Below are 13,054 nucleotides of genomic sequence, written 5' to 3' on the forward strand. Positions count from 1 at the left end.
AAAAGTATTGGAATTTGGAAATACTCTAGAAAAGTAAAATAAATATATACCGTACTTCTAAACTGTACTTAACCCATTTTGGGCGGGAACCCCTTTTGGTGTTAGCATTATGTTATGCTGTAGCTATTGAAAAATAGCAGATCTACAAGCTCATAGCGCGCCACCGAGTGGCGCGCTACGAGCTTGTAGGTCTGCTATTTTTGAAAAATCAAAGAACGGCTGACATAGAAACACAGCTTTTTCAGAAAACTGTCAGGATGTAGAAGACATTTTTTGAAAATGGGTTAAAACTCTTTTTCTGCCCGCTAGGTGGTAGCATAAGCCCGGCTAAACTGTGCCTGGCATAGACTCCAATTGTAACCATAGAGTATTAAAAGGATAGAGACTGATCTGGCGCAAAGCTCCGCCCCCTCCGCTATTCATGTCAGTGGAAGTTGCTCAGTGGCGTTTTGAAGCACCCGGGAAGGACCGTTTCAGAACGTCTACTTCCGCATTTGACCACCACATTTTGGTGGTCAAATGCGGAAGTGCAACCGAGCACTCAATGTTAAAGCCCAGCTGCACGGGAGTATCCCGGTCATGAATCCACGGGTCCGCCTGTAGTCCCTCCTCTTACCACTAGGGCCCAGTGCTTCAACGTTGGCGTGCCTCACTGGCCCCTTGATTGTAACGAGCCTCTGTTTCATTTCCGGGGTTATGAGGGAGGAGGGGGCTGTTGTTGTGAGCAGTGATCATTAGCATTAGCGCATACAGGGCCGGTCCTGAGCAATCTGGCGCCCCAAGCAGGATTTTTCGCGGCGCCCCCCCCCCCCCCCCCCCCCCCCTCAAAAAATAAAAAAATAAAACGTTTTTTCTTTTTTTTTTTTACTCTGTCCCAAAAGTTGAGGAGACACTGTGGAGGCACTGGGGGGACAGTGGGGACACTGTGGAGGCACTGGGGGTCCATTGGGGAGGCACTGTGGGGACACTGGGGAGGCTCTGTGGAGGCACTGGCGGGACACTGGCACTGGGGAGACACTGGGGAGGTACTGGGGAGGCACTGGGGAGGCACTGGGGGGACACTGGGCAGACAGAGTTGGGACAGAGTTTTTTTTTTGTTTTGGCGCCCCTCCCCCATGGCGCTCGAAGCCGTTGCTTCGTCGGCCTGTAGGAAGAACCGGGCCTGAGCGCATACCCTTTACCTCTCGTCAGAAACGGTTACATGTCCGGAGCGATGCGAGACAAAGTCACAAATGAGATCCGATCAATTCATCGGATGTGCGACGGCTCACCATGGACGACGGAGGCGTTTCATAGCAACCAGGAGCAATGCTAAAAGGTAAATTGACAGTCGGCGCTTTCGTATATGGAGTATACAGGTGGGTTACGAACATGTACGTAGTTGGCACCTGCCGTACCCTAGCCGGGGGGGGGGGGGGGGGGGGTGTAATTAAGTACAGCACTTTACAGGTTGGACGCCACAGACGATTAGCCGAGCTTTATTTAATAATGCACAGGTTACCAAAGACGTTAAGACGAGGTATGATAAATTAGGCTTAATCTATAATTTTTAAACGTATTTTTTACCTTGATTTAGCTTCGTCGCTAGCCACCGCTAGCGTCCATGTAAGAAACAGTGACATTATGGTTCATAATGAGATGAAGTACCATGTTCGGAGCCTAATAAAACATTAATTCGAGCTCCCGCTAAACAAAACAATGATCGGCTCGCTAGTAGGCCTCTGTGAGCCTCGGTAGACCACGGTGGTATGAGTACTTTCAGTTTCAGGCACAACAATGAGAGCTCTTCTTCTCTGCTCATGTTGCACATTTAGCTGGCACTCGGCACCTACCGCCCCCTATGGGAACTGGCGTCCAAAGTGTTAAGTGAATGTAATTATAGATACTTTCCACCACTGCCGATTGCATTATGTTTTTTAGGCGGGGTAAGCTAGGAGGAGAGGGAAGTCTGGAGCTCGCTGGTGGAGCTGTTGCCCCTGCGACCAGACTACGGATAAGCGGTTGAAAATGGATGGATGGATTTTAGGCCTTACCTCTGGTTCCTCTGGCAGGGGTTGCTGGAGCAGGGCTGGCTGAAGCGACAGTGTCCGAACACGTAGTGGCTGAAGCCCACGCAGCGCGCCACGCAGCCACTGGGGTACGTGCGCCCGTTGCTGGCACACACCGGCACAAACTGGTCCTGACAGCCGCACGGAAGACCTGTAGCCGCGGGACGAGAGAGAGAGAGAGAGAGAGAGAGAGTTTTATATTTAGGCCTGTCAGTCGATTAAAATATTTAATCGCGATTAATCGCATGATTGCCCATAGTTAATCGCCGATTAATCGCAGATTAATCGCAAATTAATCGCATATTTTTTATCCGTTCTAAATATACCTTAAATCAGTGGTTTTCAAGATTTTTCATATCAAGGTCCATTATTTATTCTGCATTTGAGCCACGGACCACCATTTGATGACATTTAGCCTTCCAGACCCAAACTAAAGAACTGTATTGATGTTGGTACCATTAGGAGAGATAACAGGCTGTATGTTGATCTAAATAACATTTTTTCTAAGTTCTCTAATTATGTAGACTTCTTGTAATTAACTTTAAGTAATGCATTTGTTTAACAATTATTCAACTCTTGAGAGTTAAAGATCTATAAGGGTTCATTTGGTTACCAACCCTCCATCATTTAGCTGTGGGCCACCTGGAATCCCCTCAGGGACCACTGGTGGTCTTTTCAAGTTTTAAATACTCAACATGGGAGAATGCTTGCTTTATTGCAAATGCCATGGAAGAGGGAAACAAAATCATAAACTCAACACACACACACACACACACACACACACACACACACACACACACACACACACACACACACACACACACACACACACACACACACACACACACACACACACACACACACACACACACACACACACACACACACACACACACGAGAGCCCCTGCCCCTCTCTCTCCTGCAAGTCAACATTAGTGGGGGGGGGTGAGAGAGAGGCGGGGCTATTGGAATCTGCCTGCCTGCATTCAGATGCATGAGTCTCTCAACCGTTCTGTCAAACTTCACCGTGCGTTAATCGTGCGTTAATTAAATTAACGCCGTTAAAAGGACGTTGAGTTAACGCACGATTAACGCGTTAACTTTGACAGCCTTAATATAAATGCATTTAAATAGCAGAGTGGCTTACAACCTTTTTCATATCAAGGTCCATTATTTATCCTGCATTTTTGAGCCACAGACCACCATCTGATGAGATGGTGAAAAACTCAATCTGGGGAATATAATCCGACATTAAAAGTTTTCAATAATTTTCAGTTAACATTAATAACAGTAATATTTTGGGAGCCAGAAGGGAGAAGAGTCTGGGACGTGTGTTGTCCCGGCTGTTTTACTGAAGGCTTGCACTTGCATGAGAGACAAACAACGTGTACTTGTATTTCGCCTATTTTCTCTCAATATGACCAAATATGGAAGACTGATGATGTCATGGACATGACCGACCGTTCATAATGACATCATCAGGAAATTATGTCGCATCATCACCATCACCATCATCACAACCGCGTGATATAAAACAAATCGTACGACAAACGAGACGTGATTCAGCGACTCGTGCAAACACGTTGACCTTTCAAGCGTCCATCAATGTCAACTGTAAAGAGAAATGGTTCACTGGACGATACATCATCTGAAAGGAGGACCGACTAGTGACCCCCGTCCTGCTGTGGCCGTGGAGAAGGAGCTGTACTGCTTTGGAGTCGACGATGTTCACATCGGCGTTCACATCTTCGACACGGTCTCTTTGCGCTGGAGGAAGTTGACTCCCGCAGTGACCGCCGGAGGAGGGGAACCTCACCTCGAGTTTCCCTGGGCGCGCTACGGCCACACGGCGGTGCTGGTAGGGGATACCGTCTACATCTGGGGAGGGCAGAGTGACCCGGGTCGCTGCTGCAACGTGCTTTACGCGTTCGACGTCGACGCCCACGGATGGTCCAGACCCAGAGTTAGCGGGAGTGTTCCGGGGGAGAGGATCAACCACTCGGCCTGCGTCTTGGAGAAGGACATGTTTATCTATGGAGGATCTTTACAACCTGGGTTCCAGAATGACCTCTACAAGTTGAACACCGCCACGATGATCTGGTCCATAATTGACAACAGAGGAACTGGTGCTTCATTACAACACTCTGCCACCGTCATCGGGACAAAGTTGTTTGTGTCTGGGTTGTACGATTATGGCAACAGCATCAAAGCATTTGACACAGAGACCAACGGCTGGATGGACGATTGGTGGCAGTGCAAGCTTTTTCCAGAAGTACACTGGCATCATTCAGTCTTTACCCACAACGGAGAGCTGTACATATTTGGTGGCGGGCGCCATTCTCACGACTTCAGCGATCTGTGGAGATTCAATCCAGAGACCCTCTTCTGGAAGAAGGTCGAGCTCAGGGGGGGTCAAGTTAGACACCCGAGGGGGTCTGAATTGTGCTGTTGCGTGGTGGGGGATCGTGCCTTCTTCGTTGGAGGACAGCACACCCCTGGCGACCTGTATGTGTTAGACCTCAGTCCTCCTAGCCTCAAGACGTTGTGCAAGCTGGCAGTTCTCAAGTACAGCGTGGAGCAGTCGGACCTCACACATAACATCAGGTGGGAACTGGCCACCATGATAACCAACAACCAGGGCCGGATTGACACCTCTGAGGGCCCCTGGGCACTGAAGCCAGAAGGCCCCCCTTCACGCACGCGCAACATTTTTGCTGTTTTGGAGCAGTTTTATGCCGTTATATTGGCCTATTTCCGGTCGCCTAACCCCCCAGAGTGACAGCCAATCTAGCGCATTGTTGCTGCTTTACACACAATTGCACTTTTCAGCTGCCTTCTCACCAACAATAAAACACTAATCTTTTTAGACACCATTTATTTCATTCGGATTAGCATGCAGGGACATTTTCTGTGGGGGCCCCTGGTGCCCAAAAAAATCCGATCAAAAAAGCTAAAAGCTGCGCAGTTTCCATCCAGTGTACATGTCACTCTCTCGGTTCTGCACCGCTTAGTGGAGAAGTATATCACTGTCGAGGGCAGCGCAACTAATCTCCCCCCCCCACCCACACAGCACACACACACGTTCACCCCATACCAGGGAGGGAGAGAGAGAGCTCCTTACTCCTCGATGTTTTTAGTTTTTTAACCTTTTTCTCAAATTGACCAGCAAACTATAATCCACATTGTTAGTAGTGTGTCCTTGATCCAACTTGCTTGGAAATGTGCATATTGCCAGCAGCCAGCACCTATGTAAATCATGAGCCTGTGCTCTTGAACGCATAGGCAATCAAGACTATTAATTTATGACAGCTGTGACTCTATAACGGATGTAACTGCTGCCGCTACAAGTAATATAATTTGTTTATTTCTCTAAGACACAGTTCATAAGAAGGCTAAAATAAGTTCATGATTGTTTATTATATTTCTAAAAGTACAAGTGCATAATTAAGAAGTTTATAGTTAAGTTTCATAGTTAATTTCATTTTCAGTCTTTTTTGTGTGAAGTTATTGTAATACTTTTATTTTGAAGAGTCAAAGTCATGTTCTGTGTCTCGTTTGGTGTGCTCTCATGTAAATTTGTACACAGGAGTTTTGTGTAAGCAATCAAGCCACAAGCAGCTAGAAGCAGCAAGGTGCAGCTGCTCTGCCAGCTCTGTTTACACTGGTCATGGTCACACAAAGACTTTAAAGTTACAAGAAGGTCATAAGAGACTGTCTAAGAAAAGGTTATAAGGACCTGAAGACTAGAGAGTATTCCCTTTGTTTTGCACGCAGCCAACGAGGTATTTGTTGTTTGTTTTATGTCTGTATTTTACGTATGTGAAATGTTTGCATCTACATGCTGTGCATGTCATCTTGTGTTCATTGTAACGTCCTTGTTTTATTGTTTACGTTTAGTTTTCACGGTGGGTTTGGAGGATTTGAAGACACCTTCAAATAAATCAGTAGAGGAAACCACCTGTGTCTGTCTGTGCTTGGAGGGAGTTACAACGGAGCCTATACACGCAGTTCGGTCAGGTTCTCATCCAGATTGTGGAACCATTGGCACACGTGTTTGTATGTCAGAAACTGAACAGTGGACCCTCAAAAACCTAGGTATCAGACCTAGATACCTCATTGGTATCTAGGTATCAAACCTAGATACCTCATTGGTATCTATACTGTACGTATCAAACCTAGATACCTCATTGGTATCTAGGTTGGTATCTAGGTATCAAACCTAGATACCTCATCTAGGTATCAAACCTAGATACCTCATTGGTATCTAGGTATCAAACCTAGATACCTCATCTAGGTATCAAACCTAGATACCTCATTGGTATCTATAGGTATCAAACTTAGATACCTCATTGGTATCTATAGGTATCACACCTAGATACCTCATTGGTATCTAGGTATCAAACCTAGATACCTCATTGGTATCTATAGGTATCAAACTTAGATACCTCATTGGTATCTATAGGTATCAAACCTAGATACCTCATTGGTACCTCATTGGTATCAAACCTAGATACCTCATTGGTATCTATAGGTATCAAACTTAGATACCTCATTGGTATCTATAGGTATCACACCTAGATACCTCATTGGTATCTAGGTATCAAACCTAGATACCTCATTGGTATCTATAGGTATCAAACTTAGATACCTCATTGGTACCTCATTGGTATCTATAGGTATCAAACCTAGATACCTCATTGGTACCTCATTGGTATCTATAGGTATCAAACCTAGATACCTCATTGGTATCTATAGGTATCAAACCTAGATACCTCATTGGTATCTATAGGTATCAAACTTAGATACCTCATTGGTATCTATAGGTATCAAACTTAGATACCTCATTGGTATCTATAGGTATCAAACCTAGATACCTCATTGGTACCTCATTGGTATCTATAGGTATCAAACTTAGATACCTCATTGGTATCTATAGGTATCAAACCTAGATACCTCATTGGTATCTATAGGTATCAAACTTAGATACCTCATTGGTATCTATAGGTATCAAACCTAGATACCTCATTGGTATCTATAGGTATCAAACTTAGATACCTCATTGGTATCTATAGGTATCAAACCTAGATACCTCATTGGTACCTCATTGGTATCTATAGGTATCAAACCTATATACCTCATTGGTACCTCATTGGTATCTATAGGTATCAAACTTAGATACCTCATTGGTATCTATAGGTATCAAACCTAGATACCTCATTGGTATCTATAGGTATCAAACCTAGATACCTCATTGGTATCTATAGGTATCAAACCTAGATACCTCATTGGTACCTCATTGGTATCTATAGGTATCAAACCTAGATACCTCATCTAGGTATCAAACCTAGATACCTCATTGGTATCTATAGGTATCAAACCTAGATACCTCATTGGTACCTCATTGGTATCTATAGGTATCAAACCTAGATACCTCATTGGTATCTATAGGTATCAAACCTAGATACCTCATTGGTACCTCATTGGTATCTATAGGTATCAAACCTAGATACCTCATTGGTATCTATAGGTATCAAACTTAGATACCTCATTGGTATCTAGGTATCAAACCTAGATACCTCATTGGTATCTAGGTATCAAACCTAGATACCTCATTGGCCGCTGCATTTCATTGGAGCGCCCTGTATCGTAAACGTCTTTAAAGTAAATTAACCCATTTAGGACTGAAGACGTTTCTAAAAAAAATCAGGAGAGTTTTCTGAAAAGCCTATTTCAGTCGTTCTCAAAAATGTTCATGTCAAGGACCCACAAACATATGTGTAATTGGCCACCGACCCCCATCTGAAAATATGTAGTTCCAGGGACCTCCCAAAGCAAAGATTATAGAGTTAAAAATGTTCGCCCTGAAAGAATATATATTCAACGATTTGCGCCACATTTAAACGTTTTTTTTTCAAAAATAGCAGATCTACAAGCTCGTAGTGCGGCACTCGGTGCCGCGCTGCGGCGCTATGAGCTTGTAGATCTGCTATTTTTCAATAGCTAAAGTATAACATAATGCTTAAAACACCAAAAGGGGTTCCTGAACGGGTTAATAATAATAATAATAATACATTTTATTTATATAGCGCCTTTCAGGTCACCCAAGGTCGCCTAACAAAACAGAAAAGAAATACAATATAATAAAGCAAGTTTAAAATAAACACAAAGGCCTGCAGCAGACCTTTACTCAAGGTGAGCATAGGGTTAAACATCGATGAGCTAAAAATGATCTACAAATCGATTATGTCACGCCCCCGCGTTGATGCAGGATAACCGTGCACGACGCATTGCATATTAATCGATTATTGTCTGCAACTCTAACATGTACGGCACGCACACATGCACGCACACACACACACACACACACACACACACAGACTTACCAGTGAATTTCCTGCGCTGCTCGTCAGAGCTGTGGTCGGTCAGACACTCTCGGGTGGAGCAGACGGCCTTGCCGGCGAAACAGGAACACTGGTGACAGTCCACCATGAAGGATGTCCCATGACCTGTACACAAACACACACACGCACACACGCACACGCAAGACATCAACATTCATGAATTACTTTTTTTTAAAAAAACAAATAAATCAATTGAACATAATATCTGTCTGTATCCAGACAGAGCTATTTACAATTATTTCTAACATTACAATTTTTTCTTATTGTAGTTAATTAAACACAGGTCAATTTGGTTAGCCTACATTATTTTGAGCTGTCTCACATCATGTGAATCCTGACATCACTGCCTGGTAAAGTAAATGAATGGTATGCCATTTGGTAATGTTGCATTACTTTTTGAGTGGTGTAAACCACTCCTACAACTGGCTTTGTTAGTCTGTCTGTCTGTCTGTGCTCAAAAAATGAGCACGGTTGCTATGGTCACCCAGTTCACACGGGTGTGATTTCATTACGTCAGACATTACGTCAGACCACAGCTGATCAGTCTATATAAGACCTTACACCACTCAGTTCACACGGGTGTGATTTTTTGAGTGGACACAGTGAGAGAGACAGGCTTTTAACCGTAAGCCTAAAGCTGGGGATCTACAAGCTTGTGACGCGTCGCGCTGCAACGCGCTGTGGGCTTGTAGATCTGCTAATGTTCGGTGCATGACAGCAGCAAGTGACCAGCAAGCAAGCGTATATATCTTCTTCCCAAAAGGACTTTCAAACTAGGAAGGGTATGGCCTGGTCAGCCTGCATAAGATGCATAAGATCAACATGCATAAGATCTGGTCAGCTTAGATGTAGTAAGATGTTCAAAGTACAAATATTTAGGACGACTGTCGAGCCGATTCTACTCTATGGCTCCGAGACATGGACACTTTCAAAGAAATTAGAGAAACGGTTGGCACTTACACCCGCCTTCTAATGAGAGCGCACAATCTCTCTTGGAAGAGCCACCCATCGATTAATCTTATATACGGCAACCCTCCCGTGTTTCTTCACTAGTCCAATTCAGAAGAACACAGTTTGCCGGCCACTGCTACAGAGCTGACAATGAGGTTATATCTTCCCTTCTTCTCTGGAGTCCTGCCTCAAAGCAGACCAGAGGTAGAACTGCCGTTCCCTGATGTCATCGCTAGGGACATATGAACGGGTTCATGTACTTTTTATTTGCATTGTAATCCCCATAGGGGGATTTTTAGACTGCCTCATATAAGAACTGTGTTATGGCTGGCTCTGAGGCCATAACGAAAAAAGGGAAACCACACCGGAGGACAATCCAAAATAAGTATGTATTTACATAATTGTAATATCAAAGCAGACTTTAAAGTTCCTAACTTAAATTGGCAGGGAAACATGCTGCCCAAAACCTAGAACCAAAAACAAACAAACAAAAGAACAAGGGCACTCTCCTGCGGTTGCCCCTGCAGCCTGTGGAGAAATGCAGATCTGAAGCATTATGAGAGCAGGTCTCTTAAATCGTGTTTGGAGAAACAATGGCCAGGTGTCTCCCCTTCCACTAATCATCTCTGGCTCCACCCTCCAATCGAGCGCTGCAATGGACTGGTTAAAGGCACAGCCACACACACAGAACCCCAGAGTAGACTAAAGTCACAACTGTGTTTGAAAAATAAACAAATCATCCCGGCCATTTCACTAATGGCCTATATGGATATGAAAAATCAACCAAATGAGAGAAAACGCTAATGTTACTGTTGCTGAATTAGTTACATTTTCACTAGAAACAGACTATCAATTATCAGTGATTGACTGTCGTAAACGATACAGAGACACTGTTTCGCCGAGACTTTTTTTTTATTATACTTTTTATCCCACGATTTTGTAACCCCTGTGTCAATTATCTAATGTGATCCTGGGCTCTACACACCCTCTGCCAACCTGGGGAGAGCAACGGACTTGAACTCATGCTTCCTTCATGCCTGAGTGTCCAAGTTGCTCCTTTACACCTGACAAGGGGGGAGTTTCCCTGGTTGGACGTAGCGCGTGGAAGGAACACGTTATTCCAACCAGTTCCTTTCCCCTCCATCAGGCGGGACAGTTTGTTTATTTTTTGGACCACGATTTTGAGATGACCCCATGTTATTCTCCATAGAGAAACACCTCCATGAAGCCGTTGGAACCAGGGGATGAGCGAGTGATGTCAGGACTTCGGCGCTCTCTATTTATCCTCAAATGCAGTTGTTTTATACATAATTATCGTCGCTGTCGATAGATGATCTCCATCTTTCTGAGCCCCTCCTATGTCCAGCTTTTGGTGTGTGTTAGATGATACCAGTTAACCCGCAGTTTAGGGTGGATATGGGTCATTAAAACACATTATAAATTGATATTGGATAAACCGCGGGTGAAATAATGCGGGAAATCAATTAATGGCATCTATCTATAGGCTTATTATAGCTTTTAAAACACACAAAATATCGGCGTGCGTGCGCTAGTAGTATTTTAATGATATTTCTTTTCTCCATCTGGCACAAAATAGCCGCCTATACACGTTGCCTCTGAAGGACCCAAAACAATGACACAGAGGGTACAGGCTACAGGCAGGCTACAGGCTACAGGCTACAGGCTACAGACTACAGGCTACAGGCAGTGAGTCTGAGACTGAGAGAAAGTTAGAACTAAATAGAAAAAGAAGAGAGGAATTAACAGGAATATAAGTTTGGCGTGAGGCATCATGGGATTTAATTTCTTAACTCTGAGTGCCGCGCTACGAGCTTGTAGATCTGCTATTTTTTGAAAAATCGTGAAAATATGGTGCAAATCTTTGAATATATATTCTTTCAGAGCGAAGGTTTTTAACTCAAATCTTTGCTTCTGGGGGGGGGGGGGGGTCCCTGGAACAACATATTTTCAGATGGGGGTCCGCAGCCAAATACAGACTATTCAGGGGGTCCTTGACATGAAAATGGTTGAGCGCCACTGACATAATATTATATAGAAACATTTTCGGTTTTCAGAAAACTTTTAGGATTTAGAAGACATTTCTTTGGACATATTTCCGCCCGACAGAGACGATGTTATTTCCCTCGACCCTGAACCTTTTTTTAGAGAGGACGAATTATAACGAGACGAGGATGTTGAAAATAATGACTGATTGATTTGAGTTTCTTGTGGTTGATTGCCTTTCTTCTCCGTCCACAGTCTGATGGAGAAACACATGCAGGGAGTCGGCTAGAAATCTTCCAAAAACACTCAGAATCCCTTTGAGCCAGAGCTCCAAAATTGGAACGTTAACCCATTTTGACCTGAGATCAGATTCAAAAAATGTCTTCTACATCCTGACAGTTTTCTGAAAAAGCTATGTTTCTATGTCAATCAAAAATAGCAGACCTACAAGCTCGTAGCGCGCCACTCGGTGGCGCGCTATGAGCTTGTAGATCTGCTATTTTTCAATAGCTAAAGCATAACATAATGCTAACACCAAAAGGAGTTCCTGCCCAAAATGGGTTAATTATGAAGTGAGTGGGCAAAACTATACCAATATGAAATTGTTTATATAGGATCAATATAAGTAAATGAATATATGATAACCCTTCCACAGTAGTAGCTTTTCATATTTTCTATTGTTTGCATATTTTCCTATATGCCTCATTTGCATGGTATTTTAAAAAATAAAATGTGTAATACGATAAAGCAGGGGTCGGCAGCCTTTTTGACATTAATTAGGGCAGTATTATGCGTGTCTTAAGTACCAGGTCTTATTACTTAACTTAAGACCTGGAGGCGTGATCAATGCCATTTGGCTATTCTGAGTGGCCAAACAGCATTGACCAAGCCTCCAGGTCTTAAGTTAAGTAATAACCTGGTACTTAAGACACGCATAATACTGCCCTAAGTGCCATGTTTTCATTTTATTGATGGTCAGTGTGCCATATCAACATTAAGTCAATATTGAAGGTTACCAACTTATTGTGATTGTCCAATATAGTATATTGGACAATCAAAATAAGGTAATGTATATTGAATATACATAACATTTTCTTCTTCTTTAGAAATATCTTTCTTTCACATCAGAATGTAATGATCGCTAGACTCGCCTATCTCCCAGACTCCCTCCCCAGTCAGAGTTAGGAGTTTGAATGAATGTAGAAGAATTGTGTGCAGAATGTGATTTGTATAAATATGGATGTGAGGGTACTTAATTTAACTGTCTTTTGAAAATTGCATTTTAAAATAAAAACCTCTCTCTCACACTTATGCCAGTGTGCCAGTGATCACCCTCCCCTGAGCCAATGTTGGCACCCATGCCTAAGGTTGCCAACCCCTGCAATAAAGCATTGTCTTCGTGTAAGTAATCAACTGGGGAAGTTTCATGGTGATAACAATTTAATATAGGTATGGTTCTGCCCACGTTCACATTTTGGAGCTCTGGCTCATGGACTGAGAACCAACACGAACTGAGCCTGTGGTATATGGGGACCGGCACCTTTGAAAGTCAGATCACTACTGGCCCCTGCTGGTCAATGTGCGAACCTGCACACAACTCTGCCTTGAACACAATACATAATATAGAGAGGCAGATGTAAGTAACCATTA

The 13,054-nt window shown here is 43.5% G+C and overlaps 1 protein-coding gene across 1 annotated transcript in view; it reads right to left on the minus strand.

The window, feature by feature from the left end:
• Positions 1-13,054, minus strand: part of reck (reversion-inducing-cysteine-rich protein with kazal motifs) — a 223,380-nt gene that overhangs the window by 108,393 nt on the left and 101,933 nt on the right. Inside the window, exons 15-16 of the mRNA XM_079489964.1 lie at positions 8,432-8,554; positions 2,034-2,199 (exon numbers count right to left, since the gene is read on the minus strand). Coding sequence (XP_079346090.1) covers positions 2,034-2,199; positions 8,432-8,554 — 289 coding nt within the window. The remainder of the gene's footprint in view (positions 1-2,033; positions 2,200-8,431; positions 8,555-13,054) is intronic.

This window comes from Electrona antarctica (assembly GCF_951216825.1).
Source record: "Electrona antarctica genome assembly, chromosome: 20".
NCBI lineage: Eukaryota > Metazoa > Chordata > Actinopteri > Myctophiformes > Myctophidae > Electrona > Electrona antarctica.